At 34.2% G+C, this 13,928-nt stretch overlaps 3 protein-coding genes across 3 annotated transcripts in view; all 3 read right to left on the reverse strand.

Annotated features, from left to right (window-relative positions):
• The window catches only part of LOC110418849 (putative disease resistance protein At4g27220), a 3,335-nt gene extending 1,851 nt beyond the window's left edge, over positions 1–1,484 (reverse strand). Inside the window, exons 1-2 of the mRNA XM_089783926.1 lie at positions 1,351–1,484; positions 1–469 (exon numbers count right to left, since the gene is read on the reverse strand). Of these exons, the coding sequence (XP_089640052.1) occupies positions 1–457 (457 nt within the window). The 5' untranslated portion in view covers positions 458–469; positions 1,351–1,484. The remainder of the gene's footprint in view (positions 470–1,350) is intronic.
• Positions 1,485–4,745: 3,261 nt separating this feature from the next.
• LOC110419851 (disease resistance protein At4g27190-like) lies at positions 4,746–9,534 on the reverse strand. Its single transcript, XM_021432977.1, has 4 exons — positions 9,413–9,534; positions 8,257–8,348; positions 5,017–7,789; positions 4,746–4,875 (listed from the first exon to the last, which is right to left on the reverse strand). The coding sequence occupies exon 3, from the start codon at positions 7,775–7,777 to the stop codon at positions 5,063–5,065; it is 2,715 nt and encodes a 904-aa protein (XP_021288652.1). The 5' UTR covers positions 7,778–7,789; positions 8,257–8,348; positions 9,413–9,534; the 3' UTR covers positions 4,746–4,875; positions 5,017–5,062.
• Positions 9,535–12,021: 2,487 nt separating this feature from the next.
• LOC149527018 (disease resistance protein At4g27190-like) lies at positions 12,022–13,898 on the reverse strand. Its single transcript, XM_089783927.1, has 2 exons — positions 12,828–13,898; positions 12,022–12,378 (listed from the first exon to the last, which is right to left on the reverse strand). The coding sequence occupies exon 1, from the start codon at positions 13,896–13,898 to the stop codon at positions 12,867–12,869; it is 1,032 nt and encodes a 343-aa protein (XP_089640053.1). The 3' UTR covers positions 12,022–12,378; positions 12,828–12,866.
• Between the last annotated feature and the right edge of the window lie 30 nt (positions 13,899–13,928).

The raw sequence follows: 13,928 nt of genomic DNA on the forward strand, positions 1-13,928 counted from the left end.
TTCCAATACCATCATCCATCAAGCATGTCCAAATTTCTTCCATACAGTTCTCTGCAGCTTTCCCAACTAAAGTTGTTGTTGCCAAAGCTTGTCCAATCCACGTACAGTCATCGACTACCAAACCTTGATCAAACTTACCCTGTTGAAGAAGCTCATCAACTTCTTGTTTCTTTTTCAAAACATTTTCCGTGTGAAATCCACGTAAGATAGCTCTGCTTTCCTCAACTTCTTGTTCAAGGTTTTGTATCTCACCATTTATTCTTTCAACATTTCCCAACCATAGATGAACTTGTTTCTTGAGTTTCTTCCTCGGTTGCATTTCTGCCCTCATTTTTGATTCAGTGTCTTCCTTCAAGGCATTTAAATTCTTCAATTTTCTTCTTAGATTCTTCATGTTCTGGTCAAGGCTTCTATGGTTGTCACAGTGTTTAACAATCGTATTCATAGCAATATCCATGGTTGCACGTCCCTACATAACACCAAATGGTACACTATAATATTATAATATATTGTGATAGACTTTGTCCACATAATTATATCACCTATAAATAAAGTAGACTCAATAAACTTGGAAGCAGCATTGTTTTCTTTGATACATACTTGTAAGTAGCTTATATTAATTAGGCAAGTTGGATATCAAAGATGTGAATCAAAATATATTGGTTTTTTTTTTTTTTTTGTATTTGCATAGGCTCCCAAAGAGGGAAGAAAATCACTCCAGAAGTCAAAAGCATGTCCTAAAGTGTAATTGTAGGCAATTAAATATCATCAAAATGTTGAACATAAATACATGAAAACAACTTTTCAAATGAATGGCAGATGATTGTTGGTTCTATATTCAGAGAATTAAAGCGCCTGGTGTGGATATGTTGAGATACTCTTCTGTCTTTGCAATTTTCTATAGTATAACAAAACAACCAAACTTTATTGCTGTTGATGACAATCAAAAGGAACAGATATGGGCTGTTGAAAGTACCTGTCCCGACTGTCTCTGATCCCAACCAGAGCAGAGAAGTAGTGAACAGAGGTTCAAAAACCGATAATAAATGATTTATTTCCCTTTTTTTCTTGTAGATAACCATCACATGTTCTTAAATAATTGCAGCATTAATAAAAGGAGGGAAAAAAAGCCAAATTTCTATAACTATGACCCAGAAATTAATATTTTTCATGAAGGATTAATATAATCTATATATATGTAAGCAAGCCTATGAAAACAACAAACTTGTGATGTATCTTTTTGATAAGATGAATAAAACAAGAAAACTTATTAAAAGAAATCCCAAAAAAGACACTTAGGAAATAATTATAGAAAAAAAAATTAGGAGAGTAGAATGACATTCAAGATACCTGATATCTTGCTCAAATTATTTGGAAAGAAGATGCCCAAATGTCAATTAAAGTGATCCACAGACCTCCTTGTCTCCTTGTTAAGCACAAACTTTCTAAGCAGAAGAAACTGAAATATAATTAACAAGGAAAACCAGTAGTATTGATAGAGTGAAAACCTTATGTGCAAAGGTCTTCAGAACTAGTAGTGTTGACAGGAAAATTCACAAGGAAAAAGAAGAATAATCCAAAATTCTGATTCAGTGAATTGATACTTCTATTTCTGAGTATCTTTACTAAATTTGGAAAAGAGGCACAGTCAAGCAAATAGTAGCAACAAGCAGATGATCTCCGTGCAAAAATATCGTAATCCTCTATGAGAAGAGAAGCAATGAATTATGAAGCAAAAACGAATTCAAAATGGGCAAGTCAATGGAAAGTGATCGCAGAAGTTGAGAGTCACTTTCCTTGAAGCTGTTTCACAGTAATGCAAATAGGAGCTGCCCTTTTTTGTCTTCTGCTTCACAACAATGCAAGTCATGACATTGGTTCCAGGGTCATTTCCCTTAAAGCTGCTTTAAAATAAAGAAAATATAAATAATATAAAGATGAAAAAGTGAGAGTGAATACTGCTTCATTTTTCTCAGCACAATAACCTATGCTGCTATAATTGCTTTGGAAAAAGAAAGCACCCGAGAAGAATCCAAGATGCAATTAAATTACTTTGTCAAAAGAGAAGTTAGGTGCAAATTAAGCAGAAGGAAAGACGAAGCAATTAAAGTTCATCCATTGTGTTTGTGGTGAAATAAAATATGAAAAAGTTAAGAGAAAGAGGGAGGCATAAGCGGATTATGGGGCAGTGATTGGATTATCATGTCTCACAGAATCACATTTCCTACTTCTCCATTATTGACCTATCTTCCTATCTTTCACACGTACTAACACTGGTATCAACGGACGTTACTTTTAATTCTTTAAGATATTTATCTAAATTATGCTATCCTGTATTACAAATACCCCTTCCAATTGTTCTGTAATTAACTTACTACATTAATCTGAATTTATAATTTGAGAAGAGAATTAATCCAACCTGAAAACTCAAAATTAATGTGACCCAGTCTTGAATTCTTTTCTTGTTGCTGATATAGAAAGCTTTGACAATGCTCAAAACGAAATAGGTTGTGATGTAATAAATTCAGTCCATTTTTTAAGGAGACAGGAAACGAAGTGCCCTGTTGTTTGATGGAGCTTCAGCATCATACTTCATATTAGCAGTTTTCCAATTAGTTAACCAGGTTGTTAGTTCCTTGATTGATTTTCCAGTAACAAGCCATATCAGATTACTGGACTTGAGAAATGGAATTCAAACTTTTAAGGTTCTAAATGTGACTAATCCAAAATTATATAGAAATTTAAGATACAGGATGACAATGAAAATCATTTGGCAAAGGTACTGATGCAGTGTTACATAATTGTTTTTGGTAAAATAGTGACAGATAATTAAAGACAACACTATTGAGCCTCCAAACGTAGGAGGAGATGGTAGTCCATTCTCAACTAGGGGATCAGCCTCAATTTTGTGGATTTTGGCAACAAAAGTGGCAAGCTAAAAGCTCAGAAAGGGACAAAACTATGTACGGCAGTCAATAGGGGCTCAATAACGTTAGAAGTTTAAAATTAAATATTTGTATTTTTATTGAAATTAAGAAAATGAGGTTTTTCTCTTATTGAAGTTAAGGAAGAAAGAGCCAATGAGGAATGAAAATTCATAAGAATATATTCTAAATTGAAAAAAAAATTGGTTTTATGTATAAGAAAAAAAATAACGGTTGGAAATAATTAAATACATATTATCCTTAGTTGATTGGTAATAGGAGAAATAGTTGAGAACTAATAGTATTATGAGGATTGGGAAGTAATACAAAATTGAGATTTATTAAGTACATAATTATAAAAGTAAGGCAATATATCATTTTATTAATTATTTTGACTTTTGTATATTTTGGGAAATAAGATAAATAGTTGGCATTAATAGAGATGTGGAGGTGAGAAAAAATAGATATTGATTAGGTATGATAGAATAGGTAGATATTTTATTAACTATCTTAATTTTTGTATTTTTTAATATAATTAATTTATTATTATTATTATTATTATTATAAAATTTTAAGATCTATAAAAATTTTGGACCTAAAGCTTTCGCTTTGATGGCTTTACCCTAAAGATGGCACTGTTGGCAGCTTAGAACAATAAGCTGATCAGCTTAAATGACAATATGTTCTTATGTTCTGACAAGTAATTGCTGTCAAATGGATGTTTATGAAATCAACCAATATGTTTGAAACAAATCAAGAAGTGAAATCCAATTGAGTGATCAATTTTCATTAATTCACCTAAGTAATCACAAGATTCAAGCATGGTTTCATTAGAAAACAAACTCAATGCTCTTCGTAGACTATATCTACTCTACTCTTTGACAATAATGACTAATTCCTTAGAATGATCAAAGGAGAGAAAGCTTCTCCATCTTAATTATTGCCTTTATCCCTAATTATGATATTCCAATCACTTGTTGGCATAAACATTTCCAAGTGCTTTCTTCATCTTATCTATTACATTCAGGTTTTTGCTGATTTTGGCCTTATATCACCGGACTCATCAGCTTTAAAGAATCCAAAAGTTCCATAACTAAATAATTACATATTAAAGCTTAGGATCACCAAATGTTGTACAATTTGCTCTCTTTTCCAACTATCAACAAAATTCCATTTATAAATTACAAACAACTAGTTGCACTAACAAAATAGTCAAAGTAAGATTTGAATTTCCTTTGGAGTAAAAAGTATGCTGATTTGGAGGCTAGACAGTATGCTTCAAACAATTATGTTATGACAAGTGTGATATTTGATTTCGGAGTCAATTATAAGCTGATTATCTCATAAATAAGTTGTGAGGCAGAACTCCCCTCTATACTCTTTCTTTCCCTTTCTATATAAACTACACAAGCAGAATTGGACGTCGAACATGGTTTTAAATTCCTTGCCCAGAGAAGAGCAAAGTAACAAGATTCTAATAGACATTGAAATGAATTCATCTCATCGGGAAAAACAAAACTTCAAATTATCACAACTATACTTGAAAATCAAATCACTGGACATAGAAAGAGAGGCAACTCAAGAGATGAAGCACATGCACAAATTTACAACAACGAACAGTTGATGAAAGTAAAATGAGATGAGGAATAGAGTGGACCATTCGTTGCTGCTTCATGAAACAGATATTTAGTAATCTTCCCTTCTTCCTCTTTGACACCTTCAACTCCAACTTCCTCATAGTCTTTCTTCAAAGCAGCAAGATCTTTACAGGTTTCTGTGAATTCACGTGCCTTCATTCCTTTACTTACATACTAATGAATGAATGCTTGTCTGGTGGATCAAATTAACTTGTTGTCAATTTGGGAGAAATCCAGATTGTTTGTTCTCAATCACAGAAGCAGGAAGGGAGCTGTCGTAGCAGATACTTATAATTGGAAATCGAACCTTAAACCTGTTAAAATATTGGAGCAAAAGATGTGTCACAATCATTCAGATAACAAACTAAAGGGTTTACAGACATCATAGATGCTTGAAATCAATTAACATAATATAAGAAACATAAACAAGAGAGATGCTTTGTTGAGGTACATACCATTGTTGTCAGGCAAATAAGGAGAGAGATGTATAAATCAGCAGCTCTAGCTCGTAAATATTGGCTTAAATCGAGACTTTGCATTGGGATGGTCCCACTTCACCGATTCCCAAAATTCCTTTGAAGATTTAACGATTCGCACAAGAGGAGGAACAGATGGTTGGCCACCATCAAGCGGTGGAAGATACAAAGGAATCCGTTGTAATCTTGAACAATGTTCGATAACTATACTTTCAAGAGAATCACAAATCATTACTCCATTTGCACTACAAATGCTTTTCAGTTGCCCTAAAAAGCACAATTGCAATATCCTTAATTTGGGAAGAGTAAAATGGATGGTATTACTGTTACTACCACCCATTCCTTCTTCTTCAACAAATTCGATTTCTGATGCTATTATTTCCTCCATTTGGACACAGAACTGAATGCGTAACACTTCCAGATTTTGGACGTTCCTCAGCACCCAACTACATGAGAACAGCTTTTTTATTTTGTTACATTCAAATAAATTAAGTTCTTTAAGAGAAGAAAACATGCCCTTTGGCGTTGGGATAAACCACGAAAAAAATACCTCTTCTTCGGGAAAATCAACAATACCGCCAACAATATTCAATTGCTGAAGATCTGATGGGAAGGTAACGCCAACTCTATAAATTTTACAACCTTCTAATTCAATGGTTTTCTTCCAACTAAGTCTTGGAGCCCTTGGTCGTCGACAATGACTCATACCAATCTGGTATCGAAAAAGCTGTTGTCTTCGACCATGCAAAGCTTGCAAATAAGTACTAAATTCATTCAAATCATAAAAACTCCCTTCAAAGAACTCCAACTTCTTTAGCTGGCCTATCTCTTCTCCTTTGACAAATGCATTTCTTACCACCAAGTGTCGCAGGCATGAGAATTTTGATAATATTCCACTGGGGACTTCTTCGATATCAAGACGAAGATAAATGAGATTTACCACCCTTTGCATCCCATGCGGGAGATTCTTAAGTTTTGTGCATGCAAGATCCAACCTCTTTAAAGCTTCAAGTTTTGAGAAAGATGGCACCTTTTCTAAAGGAGGGCATTTTTTAACCAATAATACAATGAGAGCTTTCAAATTAGAGATGGAACGTGGCAAATTTCTAAAGTTATTCCCAGAAAGGTCAAGAACTTTGAGTCCCTTCATTTGGTCAAAGAAACAATCTGGAATACTCTCTATTAAGCAATGGGACAGCAATAAAGTTGTGAGGATTTGGCATCTTGGTGGTGACATTTGTGATGGAATTTGCATAAACTTATTAAATTTCAATGAAACCTTTTCTAAATCTTCAGTCCATTCTTGCTGATGTGGTATCTCTTTCAATTGCATGCCGGTTTTTACCAAGAAGCGTGGTTTTACTCTCGTGAAGCGTAGTGCCATGTCTCTCACAAGGTCATGCAGCTTCACATACCTAGTATATTCACCATTTTCTAACAAGCAATTATTTTTGAGTTTATTCAGTATCGTACGCCCCTGATCAAACTCTGCTTGCTGGCTATCCATTTCTTCCACAAGCCCTTCAGCTATCCAAAGTCTTATTAGTGCAAATTCAGAGATATTCCAATCTTCAGGATATAATGCACAACAGAGGAAGCAATGCTGGACTTTTTCATCTTTTAAATGATCATAGCTAAACTGCAGTTGCTGAAAAACCTTTTCATCTAACCCAGTCACACTTTTTACTGGTCTACTTAATTCATTTAGTGCATTCCTCCATTCATGAATGCTCCTTATGCCCTTCATACTGCTAGCCACTGTAACTATAGCTAATGACAAACCAGCACATTGCTCAACAACAGATTCCACAATTGGTAACAGATTTGGATAATTCAAAATATCCCTACCTACTTTCTCCAAGAACAAACTCCATGCATCATGTTCTAGAAGAGTGCGCATTTTAACTTCTTGACAATCCAAATAGCGACACACATCCAACTTCCGAGTTGTTATCACTAACTTACTCCCGTTACAAGGTTCAGGGATTCCTACTTCTTCAAGAGATAGTTTGTCCCATAGATCATCTAAGATTAACGCATACCTGCCTTTTTTAATCAACCTTTTGTATAGCTTCCCTGCCCTTATTGCTTCCTCCTCATCTTCATAAAGGTCTTCTCCAATTGCACGTAAGATACCTTTCTGAATTTTGGAGACGTTCATCTCCTTTGATACGGTGACCCATATCACAATGTTGAACTTTTGAGTCTCTTCTAAAAGTTGGTTGTTGATGATCTTCATGATTGTTGTTTTACCAATCCCTCCCATTCCCCAAACACCAATCTTTCCAATATCATCATCCATCAAGCATGTCCAAATTTCTTTCTTACAGATCTCTGCAGCTTGCCCAACTAAAGTTGTTGTTGTCAAAGCTTGTCCAATCTGCGTAAGGTCATCGACCACCAAACCTTGATCAAACTTACCCTGTTGAAGAAGATCCTCAACGTCTTGTATCTTTTTTAAAACATTTGCCGTGTGAAATCCACGTGAGATGGTACTGCTTTGTGCAACTCTTTGTTCAAGACTTTCTATCTCACCATTTATTCTTTCAACAGTTTCCAACCATAGATCAACTTGCTTCTTGAGTTTCTTCCTCGGTTGCAGCTCTGCACTCATTTTTGAATCAGTGTCCTCCTTCAAGGCATTTAAATTCTCCAATTTTCTTTTTAGGTCATTCATGTTCTGGTCAAGGCTTCTATTGTTGTCCAAGTGTTTATCAAGCTTATTAAGAAAAAAATCCATGGCTGCACTTCCCTACATAAAACCAGATGGTACATTATAATATATTTTGGTAGATTTTATGCACGTAGTTGCTAGCAGCATCGTTTTCTTTGATATATACGTGTAAGGAGATTACATTTACGACAAGTTGGATATCAAAGATGTGAATCAAAATATATAGTTTTTATAAATGTATAGACTCCTAAACAAGGAAGAAAATCAGTCCAGAAGTGAAAAGCATGTTCTTATATATCATCAAAATGATGAACACACACACATGAAAACAAACTTTCAAATGAATGACAGATTATTGTTCTTTCTATATTCCAAGAATTAAACCGCCTGGTGTTTTTTTTATCTTCAAAAATTATTAAACCGCCTGGTGTGGATATGTTGAGATACTCTTCTGTCTTTGCAATTTTCAATAATATAACAAAGCAAACAAACTTTTTTGCTGTTAATGAGAATAAAAAGGAACAGATTTGGGATGTTGAAAGTACCTGTCCTGACTGTCTCTGATCCTAACCAGAGCCGAGAAGTAGTGAACAGAGGTTCAAAGACTGATAATAAATGATTTATTTCCTTTTCTTTCCTGTAGATAACCATCACAAATTCTTAAATAATTACAGCATTAATAAAAGGAGGGGAAAAAAGCCAATTTCCAATAACTATAAACATTAAAGAGCCATAAATTAATATTTTTAATGAAGGATTAATATAATCTCTATATGAGTAACGAAGATTGAGAAAACAACAAGCTTGTCATATATCTGTTTTACTAAGATAATTTAAACAAGAAAACCTATGAAAAGAACAATATATCCCAAAAAAAAGACATTTAAGAAATAATTGTTGAAAAAAAACTAAGAGAGTCGAATTACATTCAAGATACCTGGTTTCTTCTTCAAATTATTTGGAACGAAAAAGCTCAAATTATTTGGTCGGCCGTCGCGTTTTTTGTGTCTTATGCCTTTTGGATGGTGAATCTTGGAATTTTCAAAGATAATAAACAGCAATTTTGCTGACCATTGCAATTAGCATGATAAACTAGTAACTAAATGTTTTCTGGTGATGACTTGGTTTGAAACGTGTGCTACGATGGAGATACCTGTGTTGATGGGTTACATCGGATTGGTTAAGATGATGGGTTCAAGAAGAAGAAACTTTGATGGGTTTTATGGTGGTTCATAGCTTTGTTGTGTTTAAAATTGGGATAATTGTTAAGCATGTTTGCTAGAGATTTTGAATTGAAATTGCTAGAAAATATTTTATAAAGAGAGTATATTTTGTTTTTGCATAAGGGCAATGAGTCCTAATAGAGATATGTTTTATCTTTTTGGGGTTATAGAATTTTGTAACCTCTCTTTTATTAAATACACAATTTCATGGCTTAATAAATAAAATAAAATAAAATGATCTACAAACCTCCTTGCCTTCTTGTTAAGCACAAACTTTCTAAGCAGAAGAAACTAGCTCACATATAATTATCAAGGAAACTCAGTAGTGTTAGACAAGAAAATTTACAAGGACAAGGAAGAAAAAATCCAAAATATTTATATGAAACTTAAGGTAAGATGAATTTATGATATAAGGTAAAAATTCTGATTAATTAATGTTACCAAAGATAAAAATATATGGTACGCATAAACAGTTTACCTGATTCAGTGAATTGATACTTCTATCCCAGAATATTTTAGAAAATTTGGAAAATAGGCACAGCCAAGCAAATAGTAGCAACAAGCAGATGATCTCCTTGCAAGAAGAAAAAAATCCTAATCCTCTGTGAGAAGAGAACTAATGAATTATGAAGGAAAAAAAGAGTTTAAAGTGGGCAAGTCAATGCAAAGTCACTTTCCTTGGAGCTGTTTCACAATAATGCAAATATGAATTGCCCTTTCTTGTCTTCTGTTTCACAACAATGACAAGTCATGACATTGGTTTCGCGGTCACTTCCCTTAAAGCTAGTTTAAAATAATATAGAGATGAAAAAATGAGAGCGAATACTGCTTCATTTTTCTTAAAGACACAATAACCTAAGCTACTATAAGTGCTTAGGAAAAAGAAAGCACCCTAGAAGAATCCAGGATATAATTTATGCAATTAAATTACTTTGTCAAAAGAAAAGTTAGGTGCAAATTGAGCAGAAAGGACAGATGAAGCAATTAAAGTTCATCCACTGTGCTTGTGGCGAAATAAAATATTAAATAGTTAGAGAAAGAGAGAGGCATAAGTGGATTATGGGGCAGTAATTGGATTGTCTTTTCTGACGGAATCACTTTTCCCACTTCTCCATTATTGACCTCACTTCCTATCTGTCACACGCACTAACACTCTTATGAAGGGTTTTCTTGACTAAGACAGCTTATGTTACTGTTAATTATTTGAGATATTTATCTACATAATACAAATTTGTATGAGAGATTCAACTTCTAAGTGTTCTGTAATAAACTTACTACATTAATCAGAATTTATAATTTAGAAAGAGAGTTAGTCCAACCTGAAAATTGAAAATTAAGTACCCCAGTCTTGAATTCTTTTCTTGTTGCTGATATAGAAAGATTTGAGAATGCTCAAATGATATAGGTTGTAATCTAATGAATTCAGTCTAGTTTATAAGGAGACAGGAAACGAAGTGCTCTGTTGTTTGAGGGAGCTTCAGCATCACACTTTATATTAGCAGTTTTCCGATAAGTTAACCAAGTTGTTAATTCCTTGATTGATTTTTCCAGTTAACAAGCCATATCAGATTACCAGACCTGAGAAATGTAGAGAAATATAAGGCACAAGATGGCAATGAAAATCATTTGGTAAAGATATTGATGCACTGTTACATAATATTTTTTGGCCAAATAGTGACATATAATTAGAAACAACGCTACTGAGCCCCCAAAAGTAGTAGGAGGAGATGGTAGTCCATTCTCAACTCGGGGAAGAGATTAACAGCCTCCATTTTGTGGAGTTTGGCAATAAAACTGGCAAATTGCCAGTTAAAAAAATCAGGAGGAGGCGAACTGTGTATGGCAGCTTAAAGGAATAAGCTGATCAGCTTAAATGACAATATGTTCTTCTCATGTGTTGGCAAGTAATTGCTGTCAAATGGATGTTTATGAAATCAACCAATATGTTTGCTGATTTTGGCCTTATATCACAACACTCATCAGCTTTTAAGAATTCAAACGTTTCGAAAGCAAATTGTATATTAGGGCTTAGGATCGCCAAATGTTGTAAAATTTGCTCTCCTTCCCTTCAATCAGTGACTGAAAGAAATTGAGATCACTCCGACTATCAACAAACTTCCATTTATAAATTACAAACTGGGCTATTTTTTGTCTTGGTAGCACTAACAAAATTGTCAAAAGTAAGATTCGAATTCTCTTGGGAGTAACATGTAGGCTGATCTATTATAACAAATTTAATATTTGATTTCACAGTCAATTATAAGTTGATTATCTCATAAATAAGTTATGAGATAGAACTCTTCGCTGTCCTCTTTCTTAAAGTCCAAGAGACCCCTCCAAGCATGGCGTGGCAATTAAGAAGGAAAACTTAATGTTCAAAGATTAAAAATTTATATAATAAATGTCATACTCCCATTATCTTCGACCAAACAAATTTAAACTGAGTCAATGGATTAACAAAATTTAGATTAAAAAAATGGTTTAGTGCTCGAATTAAAGAGCTGAGTCAATGGATTAAGAAAAGCAGAAAAATGATTAATTCTAAGACAATGAAGTTTTATTACTAATATTGTATGCAACATTGGGATTATTGCATATTGCGGCTTAAAGTGTTGTCATGTTACTTATAGCGTATTTAATTTTGCTATCCATCTTTTTCATGGTCTAAGAAACATGTGTGCAAAATTAATGTTGTAAAATTTGCTTTTCTTTTCTTCAATCAGTGACTCAAGGAAATTGGGAAACAGTCCTATTCCATTTATAAATTACGAACAGAGCTATAAAGTAGTTTCGGTTTTTTTTTTTTTGTTTCTTTTTTTGAAAGGTAATTTTATTATGCTATCCAAAGTCTTTAATTCCTTTTTTTTAGTGACACTGTGGACAAATTCCACAATAATCACTTGAGTAAAAGATTGGATCTTGAACATGGTTTTAAATTCCTTGTCCTGGGAAGAGCTAAGGAACAAAATTCTAATAGACATTGCAAGAGATTCATCTCATTGGAACACACTGAACTCCAAATTCTCGCAAATGTAATTGAAAACAACCACTCACTTGACATAAAAAGAGAGACAATTCAGGCTATGAAGCACATGCACAAAATTACAACAATAAACAGAAAACAAGATCATGAAAGGAGTAGACCATTAGCTGCTGCTTCATGAAACATATGTTTAGTAATCTTTCCCTTCTCCCCTTTTGACACCTTCCGCTCCAACTTCCTCATAGTTATTCTTGAGAGCGGCAAGATCTTCCCGGCTTCCTAAGAATTCACCTGCCTTCGTTCCTTCACTTGCATGCTAATGAATGAAGGCTTGTTTGGCATACATCGGATCAAACTTGTGCTCAATTTGGGAGAAAACCTAGGCCACGACTGTGTTGTTGACAATCATGCACACAGGCATGCTACACCTTAACAATATCTCGTATGGGATTGCAATCAAGCTGCATTTGTGACGCCAAACAAAGCACAAAATTCTGATTAAAATTTCAGATTGTAGTGAATTTGTGCTCAATTACAGAAGCACAAAGGGAACTGCTATTGCAATTACCTTCAATTGGCAAGCGAAAGATATATCATAATCATTGAGATAATAAACTAAAGGGCTAACAGACAAGATAGATGCTTTTCCCTTGATAGACTAAACGAAATATTAATAATCTGACCGCCTATAGTGTATGATTATATTTAAAATTGAAACGCACCACTCGATGCCTACTAACCCATCAACAAACAGATGTGGCTACTTGCTTTTGATGGTAGCAATAGGAGCATCTCATGATTCCCACCACTAATTGAATAAACGATCAAGGGAGAGAGATGCTCGAAATCAATTAACATGACATAAGAAATATAAAAAAAGGAGAGATGCTTAATTTGTTGAGTTACATACCATTGTTGTCAGTCTTAAATAAGGAGAGAGATATACAGATCAGAGGCTCCAGCTTAAAAACTTTGGCTTAAATAGAGACTTGGCATTGGGATGGTCCCACTTCAGTGACTCCCAATATTCCTTTGAAGTTATAGCCAATCCTTTAAGAGAAGGAGGAGGAGATGGTTGGCCATCATCATGCAGGCAAAGATACAGAGGGATCCTCTGTAATTTTGGACAGCAATGGATAATAATCTCTACAAGAGAATCACAAACCATAACTCTATTTGCACTACAAATACTTCTCAGTTGTCCTAAATACAACAATTTCAATATCCTTAATTTGGGAAGAGTAAATTGGATGGTATTACTCTTAATACCACCCATTCCTTCTTCTTCAACCAATTCCATTTCTGATGCTATTATTTCCTTCATTCGGTTACATCCCCAGACAGTTAGCACTTCCAAATTCGGGACGTTCCTTAGCACCCAACTCTTCGTGAACAACTTTTTTATTTTTTCACATTCAAATATATAAATTTCTTTAAGAAAAGAAAACATGCTGTTTGGCGCTGAGATAAACCATGGAAGAAACGCCTCCTTTTCAGGGAAATCAATAATGCCGTGGTTAATGCTCAATTGCTGCAGATCGGAAGGGAACTCAACACCATCTCTACAGATTTTACAACCATCTAATTCAATGTGTTTATCCCATTTATGCTGACTGTAGACTTTTTCATCACCCACACCAATGTGGTATCCAATAAGCCCTTGTCCTCGACTCTGCAAAGCTTGCACAAAAGTATTCAATTCATTCAAGTCATAAAACCTCCCTCTAAAGTACTCCAACTTCCTTAACTCACCTATCTCATCTCCTTTGACGCATGCTTGATGCGGTTTATCATTATCAACTATCACCAAGTCTCGCAAGCATGATAATTTTGATAATATTCCACTGGGGACTTCTTCCACATCCAGATGAAGAAAATTGAGATTTACTAACCTTTCCATCCCACGAGGGAGATTCTTGATTTTTGTGTCTGTAAGATCCAACCTCTTTAAAGCTTCAAGTTTTGAGAAAGATGGCAACATTTCTAAAGGAGGGCATCCTTTAACCAACAA

The sequence above is a fragment of the Theobroma umbraticum genome, unplaced genomic scaffold (genome assembly GCF_002168275.2).
Source record: "Theobroma umbraticum cultivar Fairchild unplaced genomic scaffold, ASM216827v3 scaffold_67.0, whole genome shotgun sequence".
In the NCBI taxonomy this organism is placed as follows: Eukaryota; Viridiplantae; Streptophyta; class Magnoliopsida; order Malvales; family Malvaceae; genus Theobroma; species Theobroma umbraticum.